We start from the raw sequence: 22,663 nt of genomic DNA, 5'->3' as shown, positions 1-22,663 counted from the left end.
TCCTGTCACAGATCTTGTCATTTTACAATCTATATTTTGTAATATAAACAGCAGTATGTTAAGCTATCCATTTAACAAGAAAAACAGGAATGGAGAGTGCTACATCTGCACAGCACAGCCTGCTCTGGATCTGGCTGAATCTTCCTTGTGATCAGTCATCCCTCTCTTATGACCAGGATGACTGTTTGCATCTCTGGAGTTTTCAGGCCAGATGGGTCTGGGCAGCATCAAGTTGCTGATCTGGCTTTGAGGCGCCATCGTCTCTCAAGCAGGAATTTTGAGTGTGATATGCATTGGCAGACCCTCATTGTCTGGGGTCTGGCTAGGTCAGGTACTGACAGACGGCAAGACAAGAGTAGCACAGGCTCCAACAGGAGCCAGACACTCAAGAAAGTAGCCAGAGATCTAGGCAGCCTCGGACATTTGGCCTTGAAGTTGGAGCGGCTGTAAATCCATGGTACACGAACAACCTATGTCGTTGTCTGCCCTCCTGACAGCCCTATCGCCTTGTTGCAAGAAATATCAAGTCTGCTCTGGAAGCAAAGCCAGTCTCTGCCATCCTTTCAGCCCCTGCTGCAGATGAAACCGGGTGCCATGGCCCACAGCCAGCTTCTCACGAGCACAGTACAGCAATGTCCCTCTGCCTGGGCGGGTGTAAAATGCAAACTGCTCTCGCTCCTGGAGTCATCACCCCAGGAAAACAGCTCAGTCCTGCACATACTTGTCCCTAAGTCCCTTCTCATCCCTCCTGCTGGGTCCTAGGACAGCCCATAGGCCCTTTTGTGCCTGCTTGCACTTGTGGCACGTGTGCTGAAGCAGCACCATGCTGGGGGCTGCTGTTCAGTCAGACGGGCTGAGCTATGGGGGCAGCTGCAGCTCCCCTTTTTCTGGGTGACGGTGGTACCTTCGCAGTGAACAAAGGCAAAGTGAATTTTTTGCTGGTGGTTCGTGGCAGTTATAATCACTGGCAGCTGGTACCTCAAAAGTCAGAGACCAGCATGGAACATGATGTGCAAAAGCTGTGGTAAAAACAGATGTATTACTCAGCAGCACATAACGCTGGGTGCGGGCACCCAAGCTAACTTGCTCCTAGCTACCATGGGAGTTGCATAGATGCTTTAGTTAAAGTAGAGGTCTAACTCTCTCTGCCCAGCATCACATTGTGCCATACTGATCTGCTTTTCTTGTCAGTGACAGTTACCTGCAACTGTTCTTCCATGTGGAGCTTGGAAAAACATGTAATATATACATGCAAAAGGTAGTCCGTAGAACTGGGTGTGCTTTTTGTTGATCTCATATCTCCAATTCTTTGTCCCACAGACACACTCCCACGCTCCACCACATCACCGTTTCTCCTTTGTAATGTAAGGTGAAAACTGAGGTCCCACACCAGTAACGCAGAAAGGCTTGCACAARATCCTGGCCAGGTTCAGCACATAGTCAGGGGTTGCTGTGAGTCACCTTTCTTCTGGTGTACGAGTGAGGAGAGGGTGCTCCTTGTGTGGTCTTGCCATTAAGCAGGACCTGGGAGCAAGGTGCCAAGGAACAGCACGTAGTTTCTCCTTCCCTCGGCAACCACATCTCCGCCAGTGCAATGCCATCAGAAGCAGTGACCCCAGGCTGGGGCGCCTTGTCCCCGGGCAGCTCCACAAACAGACGCCCGCACCGGTGCAAGGGCATGCGTGTTGCGGGGGATGGAGGCATCCCAGGGCAAGCAGAAATGGTTTTGGTCCTATTTTGACTTGTCATCCCCTGTGCAGTATGTCGTTTGCCACATAAAGTGTTGCAGTTAGATTTAGATATTACATCTAAACTAAACTCATGTATATGTGTGTGTGCATATATTCCTTTAATAATATTGCAATATATATAGCTATATTCATCTATAGTTACATATTCTTACATTTACATTTACCAAGCAACAGGATAATGATGAACAGCTAGGTTTATAAAAGTCATCACGCATAGTGATATGTGCATTTCTACTCAGCAGAAGAGCAAAGCAGCTCTACTGGCATCAACTTGACTTGTTTTTTTTTGCTGGTCTGCTTTTTGTGCTCACTATTGGCAGACACTAATAACATTATAGTGTCTTTTGAAATTATGATCACTTACAGATACAGTTTTATATTTGTAAGGGCCTGATGCATCCTGGCTCTGGGGTGTTCCCCAGTGTGGTAGGATGAAGGCTTCTAAGTCTTACGACAGCTATGAAATACGGTGGTTGGCTGACCTGCGGCTAACCCTGGCAGCCAGTTCCCATTAGGGCAAGGAATGCCCCAATCTCACTATTTTTATCCCACTAATACTCCTCACAGTGGAGTTTTGAGAAAATGGGTTTAGAAATGATTCAGACAGCTTTTCACCAGCTGAGAATCTCCTTAAACAGGGCAGGAGAAGGCAGCTGTTTGAAGCCTGCTGACCAGCATGAACTAAAAGATAAAATAATTTTGCAAAGGATTCAGACAATGCCATCAGAAATGATAGCAGAGATCAAAGACAAGAGGAAAAATAAGAGAGATGTGGGCCAATTCCCAACAGAGAGGCATTAAAAAGAGATGCAATACAAAATTGCAAAATCCTGAAAAAGGGGACAGATAAAGTTACTGGAATGTTTTAGTCGGTTTCATTTGGGGCTTTCTTTTAGGTTCATTTGGTAGGGGGGGTTGGAAAATGAGAGAGGATAACCCAAATATTGGGTCTCCAGGGATAAACGCAAAATGCAGGCAGATCAACATCACRTGATCGGTGCAGTACGGTGCGATCCTGGCAGCATTCAGGCGTTCCTGCCCAACTCTCCCGGATGGCTGCCACAGCACAGGCTAGGGGCACTGCATGGATGAGACAGCTTGCCTAACACGAAGTGTGAGGCGAGACTGCTCTCTCGGGGACGTAAATCTTTAGCTGCGAGGCGGTGAGTTCTGCCATACCAACCGGCATTATGGGCACAGCAGAGTTGCAGGCTGTTTTATTTACTAGTGCTGGTGCAGCCTCCGAGTCTGAAAAGCACGCTGGTATGGCACGGGTCGACGCAAGCTGTTTGCTAAAAGGAAAGTTAGTAGGTTTAAATAGAAGGGGTTGGGTATCCATGGATACACGACTGAAGAAAGACACTCCTAGTCTGAATTCAAATACATGGAGAAAGGGAGATGGGAGTGTTGAACAAGGGGAGAATATCCTAAAGAGGCTCACACTTTTAAAGCATTTGAGCAACACCAGATTAGAAAAGGAGAGGCTGGGAAGTGGCAAAATCTCCAGGCAATGCCTACCAAAAGACCAAAATACATCTGGCATTTTTCAAGACCAAGCAGTGCTGTTCCCGCAATGCTAAGGGCTGAATATTTCATTTCAGGACTAACTGTCCCTGCAAGTACAGCTTTTTGGATGAAAACAAGAGGCCAACTCTCCGGCGGGATGTACCCTCCTACCCAAAGGTACCATATAATACTCATTCTTATCCAAATCCTAACACATGCTTGCCATCCTGACAAATGTCATTTTACAATGCAAGACTCCCTAGCCATCTATCACTTAATTATTCTAAACCCAGGGCCTGATCCAAAATTCCTGGAAGCCAGTGGAAAAGCTGTCATTGCCTGCAATGGGCTTAGAGTTGGATCCTCAGTAGTCTTTAATACTTGAAATCTCATTAGTGTTTGAAATGTTAATGACCATTTTGCACTTGTCAACATTTAATGCTCTTTCCTTTAGTAATATTTGCTTATTCTGCATGCTTGTAGCACACAATCAAAAATAGCCTATAATGTTGTATTCTAATTGAAAATTGTGCTGCTTCCTGTTTTATCCTAATGGATTATTTTTTAATTTAAAAAGTAATTTATGGGATGCTTCAGTTGGGAAAACAAAGAGAAAATGCTACATTGGACTCTCTCCAGGATGATTCATTGCCACTGTGAAAATGAGTTAGTGTATTTACTAGAGAAAATGTCAATGTTTGAAGAAAAATGTCTACTGGGTACACTCAAGTACAAATTCACAGTGGCGAATGGGGCCAAAACCATGAAACACACAGGATATTTGGTCCTAGCACCTGCAGTCCTCTCCACAGGAATTATTTGAAGCTGCCAGGATGCAGCTGCTCAGTGCCCAACTCGCACCTTGACAAAACACCAGGTCACACATGTGCAAATTATAGTTTAACAGTGGTCATTTGCTTGCACAGATCAAAGCTGTCTCACTGGCTTTCAAGTTCACATGGTCACATGTGACCTGGCTGTATAATACAACATTCATCCTTGCAAATTTGTCTTCAGAGCCTTGCAGAGCAATGAATTATAAGTTCTGGCCATGTTATTAGAAGACTGCCATTTATTTTGCCCTGCCTAGTAAAAGTGACGTCTAGGTCTATGAAGTGGGCATCATTAGACTTATGTTTTTTCAAATTAAATTTTGCCCAATATAGGGCAAACATAACCATTCTAAAACTGTTTTTTTTCTTTGATAAGTATTTATGCCAGCTATCCCTTCAACTTTGATCTATTGCTATAATATCGGGACTTGAATTAACAACAAATCCTATGGAGAGTTGTATTGACTGACTGCAGGGTAAACTGATACTCTATTGTCCAGAGAACAAAGCTCATAAGGTTTTTGGCTTCAGAAGAATTTTGGATTCTGTTTGCCAGATCCGTGACATTTATTATCACCTTTGAGATGATGGATTTGTCCAATGTCAGTTAGGCTAAGAGGCGATGATTCTCCTGAAAGAAGAAGTGGCCACTACCACACCGTTATTAAATAACACATCAGTATTTCTAATTCACAGATTTCTGGCAGAACATCATGTTAAATGTACGTTATATATGCAAAATCAAAAACTGTTGCCTTCTCCAGAAGGAAAATACATCTTCAGTGTTATTCTTCCCTGAATCTTAATTCAATATCAACAATTTGATGGCTCAAATAATTTCATTCAGATTCTCAGTATAGTAAACCCAAACTAATTACAGACAGGCATGGTAAATGGGCCAATTAAAGCTACAAGGTTTTTGTGTTCCAAAAAGACTTTGATCAATAGAGTCTAAAAAATATGATCCAGTAATGTCCAGATTCTTCCCTGATCTTTTAACCCCCCACATTCTTTTCTTCTTTTTATAAACAAATCCTAGCTGGATGATGAACTGGATTTTGTTTTGAGCCACTGAGCATAAAGATAAAAAATTACGTAAATCTTACAGGCTGACAACCAATTTGAAAAAGTGGGACTTCTTGAATAAATACTCAGAATGAGACTATAAATCATCTGAAACTCAATATATTACACCAACTACTTTAAAATTATAAACATATACATTTCATATTATCTAGCCACAATTGGATGCACTAAATGCACTAAATTGTTTTGCTAGCAGTGGAATTAATGCAGTGGGGGACGGATCAGCATCCTACTCCCTTTACATCTCTTTGCTGAAATAACCTATATCCCTCCACTGGCAACCCCCTCCATAGCATCTCCTCACTTCTCTCTTTTCTCCCAAATCTTCCACATCCCTTGCCCCACCACAAATGTCTCCGTCTGCCCCCACATCCCGGAGCTGCTCTCCCTTAGCTGGCCTGCTTGCGAGAGGCAGCTGTGCTGTGGCTYGTTAGGAGCCGTGCATGTCAGCAGCCACCCAGCATGTCCTCCGTATTCGGTGACTTTTTTTTCACAAAAATTGCAGAACTTACTGCTTTTGACCAAGAGTGGCCTGCTGGCTCTAGAGTTACTGGGAGAAAAAGGAGAAAGACAGAGAGAGAGAACTTTTTCCTTGGGAAATGAGGCCAAAACCAACATGAGCAGGGCCCTGGGGAGTTTCAGAGACGTGCGACTGGAACCGCGCGCAGAGGCAGGGCGCCCTCAGTAAAGCTGCCTGCCGTTTCATCCACAGTACATGCTGTCCCAAGAGACCATCGAAGCTCTTCGGAAACCAACGTTTGACGTCTGGCTGTGGGAGCCCAATGAGGTAATGATACAGTGATTAAATAGCAGTTTGGGCTTACAAGCAAGTAACTAGGAGGTAAATTTGGCTGCAGGTTTGCAGGATGCCAGGTCTCTGCACCACCCGCGTGCAGACCCTTGTGCAATCCCAGTCACAGGTCAGGGATCCCACCAGTCAATGAAACTGGCACAGACCCCTTGGAGGTCTTTGCTGCTCTGAAGCCTTGACATGATTGTGAAAAGCTGACCATCTTATGCAGCTGACTCGAGCTACCCTGTGGTGAATACAGGTGCAACCTCTGCTGGCTGAGGAGCTAAGAGCCAAAGAGGTCCTGGATGTGCTTTGTCCCTGCTGAGACCGTGATCGAGAAAAATATTCCTTTCCACAGTGAAGACATACCCCTAGGGATTAGCCCCCCTTCAACAGCACCCTTTGCTGGGTTAGTACTCTTTCTGAGGACAAACAAGGCCAAAATAGCCATTGGGGATAATCTGAAGGAGGTTTTTTTTTTCTTTTTCTATTCCTTACCTAATTTTTTTTTATTTTAGATTTCCTGTTTTGTAAGTTTAAAATTACTTTTTTTAAATCAGGAAACCAGACTAGTATACTTAAAATATAGTGCTGTATTTTGATTGTATCACACCAGAATACAGTACTTTTTCTCTACAGATACCAAATACATTTTACTGCTTATAAGACCTTGACTTCTTCTCTTTATTTTTTTTAATCTTTTCATTGTTCATTGCCTAGTAATGTCCCATAAAGATCTGTGCACTATCATTAACGCCACATGAGTTCTCTCATGCCATCTTATCTGAACAAATCGACCCCTGGGAAAGTATATGCTTAATTTTAAGCAAATGATTAGTAACCCCTTATAAATCAATGGAGCAACCTGCTGCTGTATGAATCCAGGCTGAGGTGCATGCATTGATTCATACCCTTTTATGCAAGGGTTTTTCTGTAGCACTTTCTGAAGAGGTTGCAAATCTGCATGCCCAGCCTATTAGTACTATCATTATTCTTCTTGCTTTTGTTCGTYGTCTGTATTATGGAAGCTTCTAGAAGGTCCAGTGTGCCTCTGCAGAAACAAAAAGAAGGAGGATGCGTCTCCAATGGCCAGCTTATAATATAGTGTAAAAATAGATTCAACAGATCTAAGTAAATCTCACCTAGGGAAAACATAAGGGAGGACAGGACTAAATTAGGGTTTTAGTGCTGAGTTTTTCTTAAGGGAAGGATTGGGTGACACTAGCGGCACAGTTAAATTTTCAATAAAATATTACACGTACAGAGTCAATCTGGTTCAGTATTTCTAGATGAACATGACAAGGAAAAATATTCCAAACCCCACCCCCCAGAAATAGCATATTTCATTCAAGATATTTCATCTGGCTGGTAGAATAACAGAAGGACTCTCTGGTGGTGTTCTGGTCCGTCTCCCATTTGCAGAGGCTGGCAGAGCTTTCCTTGCGTGGCCCACGCCAAGCTGAGGCGGATGCTCTGCAATTATTGCTCCCTCTCCAGCCCTATTTCTCTGCACCACAGCCATACAGTTGCTCAGGCAAAATGGCTTGCCCCATCTTTTGAATGCCTGTCAGGTCTTTCAAGCAAGGGAGAATCACGACTTGCCAGGTGGACCATAACACTGTTGGCTCATTGTTATTCTGACTACTAGGAAAGAATAGGGAGAGACAAAAAAACATTTTCCACGGATTCTTGCAGGCTGAAGCATAGTATTTTAGCAAAGCAACTAACTCATTCAGAGTACTAGGAAACATTATATGGTGGCATGAACGCTGCTAACAAGAGGGTATGGAGATCAGGCATGTCCTGCAAGGAGGAGCACTGCCCAGAAATAAGATACCACACAAACCCTGGTGACCTGAGCACCACATGGGTTTGTCTCACCCTTTTAGCTCTGGTTTATGTTTACAGAGAACATTTCAATTCTGTCAATGCTTATTTAGCAATGAACGGTTGTTGTGTGCTCAGTAAACAAGGAAATAATGTGGTGCTCTGCAGTATGTCGGTAACAGGGCTATCCAGCAAACTCACATTCTCTTTCTCAAATGCTCACTCATTTTAAGCCTTAAAAGAGTCCCATATTCAAGCTTTTGCTGTTGACCGATAAGGCTAAAATTAATCTTTTTAAATGAAGGCTGAGACCCTCGTGTGTTCACCCTCCTCCAGGGGAGGAGCTTTGAGACTCTGAATCACCCCAGTGACTCACCCAGAGCCCTCTGGGCAGTGAGTGGAGGGAGACTGACATTTCCTGAGTGTAACTCAGCCCCTCTAGATCCAGCTCAGGTTTATTGTTTCAGAGAGCTTTTTCTGAAACTGTGGCAGAACATATATTCTGTCTCAGGGATTAGGAATGAGACAAGGTGATCTGTATCAAAATACTGGTGGTGTGATCTGAGCACAGATCAGCTCGTGACATTGTCCCTCAAGTCTTGTGGGAAAGTCTCTTTCTTCCTGTTCAGATGACTCAAAACCAGCCTCCTTGTTACCACGTAAGCTATGTATATTCCCTGGATGTATATAAAATTTCATTAGATGAAATCATTTTTCTGGAGAGTTTATAAGATCCTAAATAATAGAAACCTAACTAAAAATATCTCCAGGGCTGTATTTGTGATATTACACTCATCATATTATAACTCTTGGATCAGTCTACAGTCTAAGAACTGCTAATATAATGGCTACGTTTTACCCCCTGCAGATTTTGCTCTCACAAATGAGAATGCAGACACATACAGTCCTGAAATCCTAGAAATCAGCTCACTTTTGATTGGTGGCAGTTGCTATGTGCACAGATACATCAGGTTATCAATACCTCTCTTTTGCAATATTTTCAAACCCAGAAGATTAACCAGGAGTGGCAGTTCCATACTACCTGTGTTCCCATTTGTACTTCGGCGCAGATGCTGTCTCAAAAGAACAGCCTGCCTTTGCATTTCAGCCGTTGGGATTCATAGTTCCAGATTGTGGGAGCGGAGGTTCACAAACTCGCTACAATTTTGTGTTTTAATTAACTGAGATCTTTTTTTAAACAAACAAAAAAAAAGTTAGGATAGTTGATTTAAGAATTTACAAGAAGTCATGAAAGAAAAAGACATTGCTATGTGTCTAGAATACACACTGCTTTAGGCATGTATTATTTTCTGCTGTCATTTTCTRTACAGCTAGGGCCTGATCCTTTTCTATGCAGCTAGGGCCATTGGAGTCGGTGGGAAAATTCCCATTGATTTCAGCAAGCATTAGAACAAGCCCATATCCCAGCTGAATTAGAAAAAGGCAATGCTTTTTCATGAGAAGGAATTGTTACGATATTCATGAATCACAATTGCTAAGGAGAGCTGGTGTGATTCAAAGCCCTGTACAAAACTTATGAAGTCAGCAGTGATCTGTCTACTTCAAAAAGCTTTCAGAACCTCTCTACCTCCCCTCTTGCACTGTCTTTAATCATGCAATCTTTGAACATCTTTCTTTCATCTTAACAAAAGGGCTCTGCAATTGTACGAGGCTTGCAAGGAGGAAATTCATTTTGCACTGTATTGTAAACTAAAGTGATATTTACCAAGCCAATAACCTGTCTATCCCTGGCCACAGATGCTGAGTTGTTTAGAACATATGTACCATGATCTTGGACTGGTTAAAGACTTCAACATCAATCCTATTACATTAAAGAGGTGGCTGGTAAGTATTTCAGTTTACTGATATTTGCAGTTTTTCAAATTCAGAAATCAAAACCAAAATACTTAGGCATGGAATTAGCTTTGCTCACATGAGTAATCCCACTGAAAGCAGTCAATCTACACACACCCTTAAAGTGTAAGCACTTCTGCAAATGTTTGCATTCTTGTGGTCACAGATGACAATTTTTAACTGTTTTGAATTTATTTGCTGAGCCTTCTATTACTACAAGCAATTCATTTCCAGTGACTGCTGTTCTTTCTTGATGTAAATGGAGACAACAAGAACATCTTCAAATATAGCCAAAAAAGCCAGTCAGTACAATAATTATTAGGTGTGCTAAATCACAGGGACTAAAAGAGCAAGGAAGGAAAGAAAAGAAATTGCTGAGAAGCTAAAGAACTTTTTCTGCCTTGGTCTTCAATGTTGGGAATATTGCAGAGATGCCAGACATGATAAAGATGAGATCATACCAGAAACTAAGATGTCTAAAGAAGAAACACTGGAGCATTTGAAAAACAATAAGTTTTCAGGCCTGAGGGGGAGCATAAGAATGAAATTGTTAAAAAGCTGAAGAATATGTTGACTTTCTCAGTAAAACCCATCAGTTTCCTAGAGGACTGCAGAATAGTAAATATACTACTTGTTGTTTAAAAAGGATGTAGGAATAACCTCAATAATTATAGTTAGCAAAACTGACATCTCTACCTGGCAAATTTATTGAAACAATAACTAAAAACATCATGACATGAAGTTCATGGTGTGAATAAGTTTCTTACAATTCCCATGGACAAGAATTATGTTTTACTAATCTCATTTAATTATCTGAAGAGTATGCACAGAACAGAGGGAACTGTTTTATATGATTTATGTAGACTTCCAGAAAGGTCTGAACAAATTCCATGCAGGCAGAAGGTGGCTAGGACACGCAAATTAAAACACTGAATTCATCATACCAATAAGTACATCAAGAGCAAAAAGCACCTGGGCACAAATGTAGTTATGTCAGTGATTGTCACTGCTTGATGTGCTGCTGCAGTCCAAAGCTAACGAGGCATTAGGCTGATTAGAGACTGGAATAAGGGATAAAATGGACAAATATAAACATGTCTATATGCAAAGCATAAGGCTCACTTGGAATTTATGTGTAGCACTGGTTAGGCCATTTTAGAAAAATATTATGACTGCATTTAAGGAGATTTAAAATATGATCAAGACCTGAGAAATCTCTCCCTGAAGGAGACAGTTGAAAAGCTTAGTATTGTTGACCTTGGAAACTAGCTGAACAGAAGGGGTAGGATGAAACCCAATACAATCAAGACTAGCACAGAGCAGATAAAACAGAAAATTTCCTCCTCCTGTCTCACAGCCTGCAAACATGGGAAACAAGGTGATATGCCAACACGCATCAACATACCACCCACAAGCATTACAGCAGGCGGCTTCCTGTTAGCTCATTTCTCTAAGTTATTTTTTACTGCTAGCACTTAAGATACTCATTCTGAACAATGAGGGGAGTTTCCTATATATTTTATGCAAATCTTAGACACGGTGAGAATTCCTTTCTCAAACAACTAGCTTCACAGAAAGAAAAGTGATTGAAAAAAGCCCCGAGGAGTCTGCCTCAAGCTGTGATACTTCCCCAGGCCTAGCATGGGCACCAGTTTGAACTTCAGTGGGTGAGAAAAAGCTGCATCCTGCATATACTTTCTTACGTGCTCCCACATCCACTGGCTACAGAAGTATTGCAGAAAGCAGAGGAAAGGATGGCTAATGCAGTGCAGTCCCATCACTCCAGCCCTTCAGTGCTGTGAGTCAGGACTCCCCCGGGATGCTCCAAGCTCCACTGCTGGAGATATACATTACACCAATGCAGTGTTGCTGTGCCTGTGCATGAGTGATGTGTCTGTGCAGAGGCTGGGAGATACCGCCCACCGTCCGTGAGCCTGGCTGTCAACCATATGGTGGAATTAGTTACTGATTTTAAAATAATGTAATGTAATTTTAAAGTCTTTGCTGCAGAAGAATCTGAATGGCTTTTGCAATGAAGCCCAAATATTTAATAAGCAGTGAAAGCCCACAGTGAAGCCCACATCTTCGTCCAGAGCTATGCATGCTTTGGCTTTCTAGAAGTCACATGCCAGGTTAAAGGGTTTGATCCTGAAGAGTCCTGAGGATTCTCTCGGTAAATTCACCCTTTAGCTAGAGAAGGGGATAAGAATCCCATCAGTGTCATTAATTCAAATTCAGTAATTGAGGCATGTGGGTAAGGGCTCTTTAGGGTCCAGGCTATGGGGCCTTCAGCAGGTGGGGTCCAGCAGTGCTGCTGATGTGCAGGAAAAGTTACTGAAGACAACCTAGTACATTAAAAGAGTAACTGCGGCATGTTTTAACCCAGCTGTGCCAGCTTCACCCAGCTGGCATGGCTAACAGTAGCAAGGAACACACCAAAACTGCTTTACCTTGCATTTGTAATGAGAGTATACAGCCAGGGTCTGTGGGGAGTTAAAATACATAAAAGTTAGTCCCATGTGTCTGCACAGCTAAATCTCACCCATGCTTCCTAGGGTAGAAAATCTACACAGGTGTGCTACTGCATGTGTATTCACATCTTCACTCTGCCAAGAGACACATTCCAAAGCACTTCCTCTGAGTATTTGCAAATGAGATAACAACTACATTTCAGCTTTGAAGATTTCAGAGCTGCGATTTACATTCAGTGAGCGAGGGGAATGAGGATGTACTTTGTGTTCTTTACATACCCCAAAGTGGCTGTTTAATGACTGCACAGTTTGAAATACAAATTCAGGATAAGAGCACAGAGTCCTATCATAGGACTGAGATGCATTTACAGGTGCATTGGGATGCTTACCCATAGCTAGCTGGTAGTAGAGAGAAGCTGCTACAAGCATTACCTGTCTCAGAGTTTACTGATTCCAAACGTGCTCAGAATTGTGAAACTAAGAAAAAATCAGTGGGCTGTCACGGACTTCACATGAGTAGCCCTGTTGTGGCTGGGAAATAAGTCCCTTCTAGTGCAGTTTGGGGACACCACTGCATAGCTAAGGTGTTGACAAGTTCTTGAAAGGTAGTTATTTCTTGTCCTCCCCTAGAAAGACAGAAAGAGTGTCAGAGGGCCTTGTGCTGCAACTTTGTCTTAGCAGAGAAAAATATTGGGCTCCACAGAACTTCTATAAGGACATACAGTGCTTCCAGGGAGACTGGAAAGCATATGTATGCACATTTTTATAAAAAAGCACTCTCCTATCTGTGACTGCTTCTTTCCCTCTTTCTGCAGCTGTGTATTCATGACAATTACAGAAACAACCCCTTCCATAACTTCCGGCACTGCTTTTGCGTGACCCAGATGATGTACAGCATGATCTCACTCTGCAGTCTCCAGGTATGTCCCCCATCCAGATATTAGCCCTCCATTTTCCTCATGGGGCACATGCTCATTCACTGAGCGCCATGAAACCTGTGCCGTCTTGCCTGCCAAAGAGGCCACCGACTTCTTTGTAAATGGTGAGTCTTGTGGTAGCTGCCCTTGTTCAGTCCCTGGAGAGAAGAGGGCAGGTGTTGGGCAAGCTGTTGGTTTTTCACCTCTGGCTGCCCACTCAGCCACCCCGTCTCAGACCCCAGACGCTGCCTGGGCTTTCTGAGGTTGCTGTGGAGCTACCTTCACTTTCAGCATATTCCCAATTTGTACACAAAAGCCCTTTTCAAATTTTGATAGCATAAAATATTTACAAATTGGATCCAAAAGCCTACTGAAATATGGTCTGAGGATGTGAGCTTTGTCCATGACACAAAATATTTCCACAGAGGTTTTTTCCAAAACTATGATTGCCCCTGGGTGAGCTAGTGCAAATAATGCATTGCATGTACCATATGCAAGATTCATATTTGACCTGTCCAATCTCCTAAACTACAGGCATCATTTCTTTCCTTTGATTTGAAAACCTGTGTTTGCATATTCATTCCATTTTGGTAAAAAATAGTTTTTATTCATCAAAAATCTCCTTTTTTCCATAGTTAAGTGTCTCTAGGTTTCTGGCCTAAGTCTGTTTCCTTGCCAACAGGAGTATGAAGAAAAACTTTCTTGCATGGAAGTTCATCCTATTCAGAAGCTGTAGAAATGTTACATTTAATTTTTCTCACTCTTTTTATAACTTTAGTTAATACAGAAAGTAATGACAGCTAAGTTATCTTCCAGTCCTAACTAAACTAATCAAGATACTCAAATGACTTGTAAGAGACTGTATTAATATCTCTGTGCTTTCATACAACTTCTGCAGTAATAGCAAGTTTGAGGCAAATTGCCTCCTCTGAGCTGCTGTTATTTAATGCAACAAAGGCAGATCTCAGTCATTTTTGATGGAAAGTAAGTTGAACTATGGAAATATATTTCATTTTGCTCAGATTTGCATCTCCCTGAAATGTAAATGTGGGCTTTTTTCTTATTTTCATTTATGGGGACAGAGGAAGTAGAAATTGCAAGACTATATTAATGGTTTGTACTTTGCAGGAGAAATTTTCCCAAATTGACATCTTGATTCTCATGACTGCAGCAGTGTGCCATGACTTGGATCACCCTGGTTATAACAATACGTAAGTCTGTCTCTTGCTTTCTCTYTCCTAAAATTTGTTGGGAAGGTAACACTAGCTGGCGTTTTCGTGGATCAGGTTTTCCTCCTCACAGCTTGAGCAGGCCACAGCCTTCCCCCAAGGCCCTGCTGTTCACTCACACATAGGCCAGGGMAGAACTTCATGCAGAAACCTCAGGTCTAGGTTGGAGTTGCCAGCTGCCCTCAGCTCTGTGAGGAAAATGCTCTTTCAGATTTCTACCCTGACACTTCCCTCTCTATTCCTGAGGAAAAAAAAAAAAGGAAATGTTTTACAGCTGAGAGGGCATAGATGAGTATAGCTCCACTGACTGAAATGTAACAATAACAATAAAATACAAAGGGTGATTTGACTTAAACATTATTTCACAGTTATAGATTACAAAGTCTGTATTATTCTATCTACTATCATGTGAGGAAACTAGAAGTGTTACTCATGGTCACTTTTGCTTTTCTGTATGTATGTGTGAAAGAGAGAAGGAGGGAGAGAGAATCTAATTTATTTGTAGTCATTCATTAAATAAGGGCAGAAGCCAGTTCTGATTGAGTATCCATCTGTCAGCATTCGTGGGAGCTGAATGAAACCCAAAACATTCTTTCAGTATTTGTTCTATGTCATTTTAAGCTACAGAGAGTTGGTGAAATAAAATGTTCTTTGGCATTTTAAGCTACAGAGACTTGGTGAAATAAAATAACCTACAGGGGAAGAGTGCCTGAAGTGATATTAAAGTAATATCCATCTTCTCTAAAAGTCTGATTTAGTATTAACAATCAAAAAAAAATTGCAGCTAATTGAATAAGTGTTCAAAAGAATGTAAATAAAAGTAAGCAGCATGTTTTAGAGCAGCTGGTGTGTATCTGCAGGACTTCTCATTGTTTCTTTTCACGTCAGCTATCAGATAAATGCACGAACAGAGCTTGCAGTACGCTACAATGACATCTCCCCACTGGAGAACCATCACTGTGCTGTGGCTTTCCAGATCATTTCCCAGCCAGAATACAACATTTTCTCCAATGTCAACCAGGACCAGTTCAAACAGATAAGACAGGTATGAATGCTGGTCCCATTTGTGTCATACAAACTCTGCTTGAAGTTGTAGCATGCACAGACCTCCCTGCTGAACAATGCAAGTGGATCATTCTCCCTAGAGGGTAGGACTGAAAAAAACCCTCACACTGGAAGGATCCAAGAGGGATTCTTGGATGATTTCCACAAGAGCACTCCCTGGAACGTCTTGCTGAGAAATAATGAGCACATCCTGACTGTTAAAGCCTGTGACATTTTTTGTATAGATATTTATGTTATGGAAGGAGCCAATTAGCTCTGACTGGGAAAGGATTAAGCTCTCATGACAGAAGTTTATGCTTTAAGAGAACATTGTATTAATTTTAAGGGAGGCTTTGAAATGGGAAAAGATTTACAACAGCAGAGCACTTTTGCCATTGGAAGAGGCTATGGTGGACTGGGAGTCATCACAGTTATCTCTGTGACAGTGAACAACACTGTAATTCCCATTATAGCATTAAGGGCCAATATTTGTTCTTACTTTCCATGCCACACCTCCCTTACACACTAAATGAAAAAGCAGACCAAAAAAAGGGCTCGAATACTGCCGAGCTAGAGTCACTGATTCTGCCAATGCATGGGAAGCAGGTATGGACCAAAATGGACAGATCTGCATGAAAACCTGCAGCTTTAAATTAACCATGTATTTTCCGGTCATAAACTCTGCCTAGCAGGGGGGTACAGAGCCCCTACCGCCTTGCCTGTGGTTGGGTATTTCAAAGTCCTTCATCCAAGGAGGATGAGTACAGAGGACATGCTCATCTACTGATCTTTGTCTCTTCTTTKTGCTAATAGAGACAGCAGCAAAACATATATTGTCCCCTTTCCAAGGGACCAAGAGTAGATCTTAGCAGAGTGTGGCTTTTAACAACCTGTTGTACAACTGTATTTCCACAATCAGCCAGTCAGAACGAAAAAAACTTACTGCCTCCAGAATATAATACTGGTGTTATACCACTCCAATATACCGTGACCTCTTTATAACTCTTTTCTAGTTTACTTGGTGGTTTGAAGTCAGAAAGTTCCCCTTTCAGTGTTACTGATGTAATACATCTGGGTTTTTTCTGTGTAACACCCCCACTTTTCTCTGCAATAATAGACTTTGTATACAATGTTGAGTTAATATGTGAACATGTTTTCTTTACTAGGGGATAATTACATTAATCCTGGCTACAGACATGGCAAGACATGCAGAAATACTGGACTCTTTCAAGGAAAAAATGGAAAATTTCGATTACTCTAATGAAGAACACATGACCTGTGTAAGGAGATTTTGTGGATTATCATTTTTCTGTGCACAGTATGAAATCTTGCAGATGAATGTGCATTTGTTTAAAAATCAAGTTTCAAGATGTATTATTATAAAAGAATCTTTTCTAATGCCCTCTGCCCCACCAAAAAGAATTACAAATTTGGAAGCACGTTATAAAAAATAAATCATTTGGGCTTAAAAAGTCCTGGAGTGCCATCAGTAATAAAATACATTTACTCTGTCAGGATACAAATTCTTTTTGTCCATTATTATGCAGAAAGAGCRTCCAGTACAAATTCAAGTCTCCTCTGCTTCCTAATCCAATGGTCTTTGAAGTTCATGGAAGCCTTTCCTCTGACTCCATCCAAACACTCTCAGAGAACTTTATGATCATTCRTGGTTAAATCTCAGAAGTTCTTCATATGATATATAAGCACATGTTCCACTCTAACACATCCCAGAGTTACAGACAGGAAAACCGAGGTAGAGGGGGGATAAGTGGTTTACTCAGTGTCACTGAGAGAATGGAAAAGTATCCAGATTATTTAAGACCTCTGATTTAATCCTAAGACTGTCCTTTCTGTCTGAAAGTATTCTCTCCCCCTGCATCATAAAGACACAAGCTCTGGAGAGGGAAAAAGGGCTGGCAATGACTGCAGTATTAAAGTATTTATCCTCTTTCAGCTGAAGATGGTATTGATAAAATGCTGTGATATCTCCAATGAAGTCCGCCCAATGGAAGTAGCGGAGCCCTGGGTAGACTGCTTACTAGAGGAATATTTTATGCAGGTAAGAATGAGGGAGAGACTCAGCTGCACAGATTGCTGCTATTACTGATTCCCACTTCAGTGGGAGCTGTCCTGCGGTCTGACAGCCCAGTCCAGCTCCAGGATGGAAAGGCTTCTTTTACAGAAAGCTACAGAAGGCTTTCAGCCAGAGAAGCTGCTCAGAAAGCAAGTGGATGTAATTGACAGTAATTTGTAGTTGAAAGACAATAGCAACCTGAAAAGCCTAATGCTATCAGACTGAAGCTTGTTCTCTAAAAAGGGGCTGCCTTGCAAGTTCATTTGACATATAAATGCTTTTTGAGCCAAAAGGGAAAAGCAGTGGCAAGATAAAATTGTCAATTAATGGTATCAAATATTACATGGAACTATTTTAGATTATTTTAACTGCGTGTGAACATTTGAAAGAAAAAGCAGAAAACTTGCAAAGGTGTGCAAAGTCTGATTTTAAGCTCCCCGAACAATTGTCCCTCACTGGATTCCTAGCTGGACACGATTTCTGATTGAATAAAAAAAGGTCTCTGGAAGAGCAGCCTTCAGCTGTCTCCTGCACACAGGCTGAGCATGCTGCCACAGCTGGCATCACAAGCAACACACAGCTGCAGTGGTCTGAGGAGGACAACAGGCTGGAGCTATCATCTTGTGTGTTTCTTCCACACGTTGACAGGGTGCRTGCAGAGGAGAGCTTCTGACAAGAGGCAGAGACCACTAACAGTGTGTCATGTCACAAGCACCTCTAGCTCACTGCACTGTAGTTTTTTACTTAAAATTGTATTATCCATGTGCCTTGCTGTTTTGGCCATCCAGATATGAAACAAAAGCACTACTGTGTGCCTACAGACCCARCACGGGGGAGAGAAAGCCTGTAACAGGTTGTCTTTTTTGGGTGCACAGTCCGTGACCTGCTTGCACATGAACCCACACAGGAATAGTGAGTCATGTGGTCAAGCAGGTAACGTGGTTAACTCATTTCAGCCAATGGAGCTATACTCATTTATGCCAATGAAAGGTCTGGACTGTGGTTTGCACAAAGCAGTCTAAAGTCCTGAACACATATATTTAGCCTTCTCTTGCTGAGTCTAGAAATTACAGGTCYCTGGATAAGCTGGCACTAGCTGTAGTCATTATTAAAGAAGGTTTGTAATTTCTGGTTGAATACCCAAGAAGAATCACTCTGTGGAGAATGAAGAAATCAAGGACCCATTCCTCTCTTACAGAGTGGCAAAGAGCCATTACCACCTTTCTGAATGCTCAGGAATATTTTTCCCCACAAGACCCATGAGTTTTCAATGGGAATCAGGTGGCCTCATTGCTCTGTAAGACCGCAGGTGACTGCTTTCATGTCAGTACTGTGCAGATCTGTTCAGATGCTTGCTCTGAACAAAGCAGGATATATTAGCCTGAAGGAAGCAGATTTCTATTCCATTTTATCTTCAGTTATACCACTGAGATGTAGCTACAGAATACTGCCTTTTGTTTATTGGTCTACTCAGCACATTACTCTCCTCACAGGCTTCTAGCTGTGGTTAATATTTGTTCACTATGAATTTGTTCCAGAGCGATCGAGAAAAATCTGAGGGGCTTCCAGTGGCACCTTTCATGGACCGCGATAAAGTGACCAAACCAACGGCACAGATCGGGTTCCTTAAATTTGTTCTCATCCCCATGTTCGAAACAGTGACAAAGGTAAGTTATCAAATGTGAGAAGGAGAACTGGGAGTGTGCACAACTTCATTGTTTGTTGTGATAGGCATTTTGTTAGCTAGGGAAACAGGAATGCATGAGTCGCACCCTTCCTTTCAGTCTGTTTCTAGCATGTATAAGTTAATGAATACAAAAGGAAAAGTTAGCATCTCTCTTTTTTTCATCTAGCTATTCCCAGAAGTGGAGGAGGTGATGCTCCAACCTCTTTGGGAATCCAGAGACCACTATGAGGAATTAAAACAGATAGATGATGCTATGAAAGAGGTAAGCGCTAAATATCTTTTTCATAAGGCAAACTTTATAACTTAATAATTATAAGTCAAATGTAATAATTTAATAGTAATTTATTTCCCAAATAGTAGGAATCTTATGGCATAATCATAGTCATGAGAAACACATTCATTATATCTAACTGCATAAAGGAAGGTATCACAGGATGTATGTGCCCACAAGAATGTGTACTTACATCTGCCAGGTACCACAGAAGCATGGCCAGAGGAATAGAGCTGCCTGAAAGTGAGGGACCTGGAGATAAAGCCTGAAGATAACTGTTTGAGGGGAGCACTTTAGCAAGCACCTATCCCAGGAAGGAAATTCCTCACCCTGGGAGGAAGTTAGCCTGGACTAGACTGCTCCAAAATGTTCTGGGAGAGGGCAAAATTTATCTCAGTTCAAGGGCTGCACCAGAGAGGCCTAGTTTTCTTATTGAAGAAGAAAATTCCACTCACATACCTATCATCGAGGATGTGCCTGGAATTTTATGGGGAATCACACWCAGGTACACAGCACTCGGTAGGATTAACCAGACAACCAACGGATTCATTTTATGGCCCAAGCTGGGTAGGGATCTCCATGAATGGGATGTCTCTTGTTTTAATATGCAAGACAGGAAAATTCGGATATACGCATAGCCACGTTTACTCTCTCTGGCTATGTCTGTGTTGCCTCAGAAGCCAGGCGAGGACACAGATGAGGCCAGTCCCCAGGAGCTGGGTGCCTGTAGCCGCTGTGCAACAGCAGGCATGCCAGYGGCTGAGCTGTCCTCAGCTCCTGCAGTACCCTGCAGCCTGCAGTGCTGGAACAGCAGACAAATCCTAAAACCTTCTCTTAGCTTACTGACTTCTTTACACACCTCTGAACATTTCTTTTCCCTGCTGAGACAGATAACAAAACCTACCCAGAACAGCATTGCACTCTCTAGGGTTTTCCCGACAAGAACAGTTTTATCATGTAGACAGGACCCTATCTGTCACTCTATCACCAAAATAAATTGAGAAGTGCCCTGAAGAACTAGTTGTGCTGATATTCTTTGATATGTGGGAAATGAAGATTCATTTACTTGATCTCTCACTGGCTGGGTGAGGGGAAGAGTAGCTATCTGCTATGGCTCCCACTTCCTCCAAAGCATTTTGGAGGGAACAGTCCTCCTCTCAGCAGCACAAATACTAAGGCTGATTAATCAAAAAGCACAAGTTTTGAGGGCACTAACTTATAAAGAAGAAGAAAATCTTCTAGGCATTCTTTGGTTTACAATGGCTTTGCAGAGCATTCCTCAAAGGAGGGAAAAAGAGCTCAAAGATGACAGAGAGCCTTTCTGAGACCTCTTCATGTTTCAAGCTGAACTGAAATTTTACTTCTAATTTACAGAAGCTGTCAAAACAGAATTGTTATACAGACTGATGCAGCTTTAATTACAGTGTACAAGAGGTCTTGGGAAAATGACAACTGCCTCAATTCAGAAATACCCTGAAACAAAAGGAGGTAGCTAATAATCCTAGAGCCTAACACAGCGGATAATGAGAAATACTGATTTCCAGCCTGTGATATACCAAGTGGTTGCCTGTTATTTCCTGAGAAATTTAGCATATGCCTTGTGGAGAAAGTAGCATTGGACTCGCAGCAGTGGGGGCACTGTGTGAGTCAGTGGTATTTATTCTGCTTTGCTCTTCATTTCAGTTGCAGAAAAAGAAAAGTGAAAGCTTGACCGCTGGAAGCACCGAAAAGTGAGAAGAAAAAGACTCTGAGCCATGCATAAGCCATGAGGTTATTTTGTTTTTTGAAATTATATTATCTTTGCCAAGTAGACATGGTGGCTACATCAACAACCACCTGGGAACCTGTCCTCCAGAGAGGTGGCAGGCATGGGTGCCCAGCTTACCAGCCACCCTCTGCCTGTGAGTCTGTAGCCTGCAGACTGCTTGCACAGGCACCACCGCGGGCAGGCACTGAGGGCTCCCCTCACTCCAGAGCACGTGCCGTAGCCCCCCCAGCAGGATTCTCCTGCGGACATTCTGAAGGTTGCAGCAGGACTCAGACCTTCAGCAGGTTTGCCCTTTTGGTGATCGTCGGGAATTAGGCCCGCAGTCTACAGAGATGAAGTGGAGTTTGGCTAAGGAGCCTCTTCTGGAAGATGATCCACTGAAGTCCAAAACCAAAAAACGTCATTCTATTCAAGATACTACATATATGTGTCCAGCAGTATGCTAATTACAGCATAGCTTAACAGATGCTTATATTCTGACAGGGGTCCTGGCATATATTTTTGTTTGCCTAGTAGGCCCTAATGACACATTTCTCTGTATAATATTCTGAATTTTATAGTGTTCACAGTACATTCAGAAGCCCAGTATATTGGATGCAAATTTTCTTTTCTACACTAGAAGAATGCAGAAAAAAACCTTAGTGGGTTTGGAGGTTTGCTTTTTGGCCTGGTACAGGTAGGCATCATGGGATCCTTCAGCATGAGCAAAGGGAGCTCACAGCTGAGACTACCATGAAAGCATATTTTTATCCTTGTGGATGCAAAAAGCAACAGCAACAAGAAAAACCTTTGAAGATGTACAGTTTTTTTTTTTTACTTTCAAACTAATCTGCTAAATAATATATTCTTCTACAGAAATGGGTGTCACACTTGTTTTCTTTTATGTCCACATAAAAACTGCCTCCATTCCCAAAGATGAGTGCTCTTATAATGAATACAAGATGAGGGGCTGTAAAGGAGAGGGGAGGGTCTGGACTTTTTAAGAGGAGAAGTTTTAGAAACATCTTTCTGTGGCATCATTACACCATAGGAGCAGCACCGAAACAGCTTCACTTCTGCTGATGACTTTGTGAGTGCTGGCAGCCAAGCCCTGCCCAGCGCTGCAGCCATACAGCCCAGTGGCAGGCCGTGCTGTCAGGGATGACTGTGCACGGCCTCGCAAGTGGTGAGGCCAAAAGAAATCCTGCTTCCTTGCACCCACAAGAGGTGACCCATGGCTATGCCGCTTGGCCACCCCTGGGTTCAGGAGCCGCCCACCCACAGCAGAGCAAGCCTGCGCCAACACAGGGAGCTCACACAGGCTGCCCCCCAGCTTAGCTGGCCATGTTAAGCAATAAAGTTGCTAGAATGGGTGGTGAATATCCCCAAAATGTCACACCAGAGCCTCCAGTGGGGTTATGAAGGGGAAACTGAGGGCACAAGTCAACCCTCAGTTTTAAAATCTTCCTTAGAGTAGAGGAATATGAAATATTGCCAGTGCAGCTTATGTGGACGTATGCTTTTAACCAGGCTTGCTAAGCAGAAGCAAAAGGGGGGAGGAGGGGCAGTTCAC

At 42.4% G+C, this 22,663-nt stretch overlaps 1 protein-coding gene across 1 annotated transcript in view; it reads left to right on the top strand.

The window, feature by feature from the left end:
- PDE9A (phosphodiesterase 9A) overlaps positions 1–21,899 on the top strand; it is a 30,403-nt gene extending 8,504 nt beyond the window's left edge. Inside the window, exons 5-15 of the mRNA XM_026070713.1 lie at positions 3,353–3,434; positions 5,889–5,963; positions 9,555–9,641; positions 12,937–13,041; positions 14,167–14,249; positions 15,156–15,312; positions 16,478–16,591; positions 17,266–17,370; positions 18,924–19,052; positions 19,239–19,334; positions 21,027–21,899. Of these exons, the coding sequence (XP_025926498.1) occupies positions 3,353–3,434; positions 5,889–5,963; positions 9,555–9,641; positions 12,937–13,041; positions 14,167–14,249; positions 15,156–15,312; positions 16,478–16,591; positions 17,266–17,370; positions 18,924–19,052; positions 19,239–19,334; positions 21,027–21,077 (1,084 nt within the window). The 3' untranslated portion in view covers positions 21,078–21,899. The remainder of the gene's footprint in view (positions 1–3,352; positions 3,435–5,888; positions 5,964–9,554; positions 9,642–12,936; positions 13,042–14,166; positions 14,250–15,155; positions 15,313–16,477; positions 16,592–17,265; positions 17,371–18,923; positions 19,053–19,238; positions 19,335–21,026) is intronic.
- Positions 21,900–22,663: the final 764 nt, after the last annotated feature.

The sequence above is a fragment of the Apteryx rowi genome, unplaced genomic scaffold (genome assembly GCF_003343035.1).
Source record: "Apteryx rowi isolate R43461 unplaced genomic scaffold, aptRow1 scaffold_317, whole genome shotgun sequence".
Taxonomy (NCBI): Eukaryota; Metazoa; Chordata; class Aves; order Apterygiformes; family Apterygidae; genus Apteryx; species Apteryx rowi.
The sequence above is the reverse complement of the archived record's forward strand: the minus strand, read 5'-3'. Positions and strand labels throughout refer to the sequence as shown.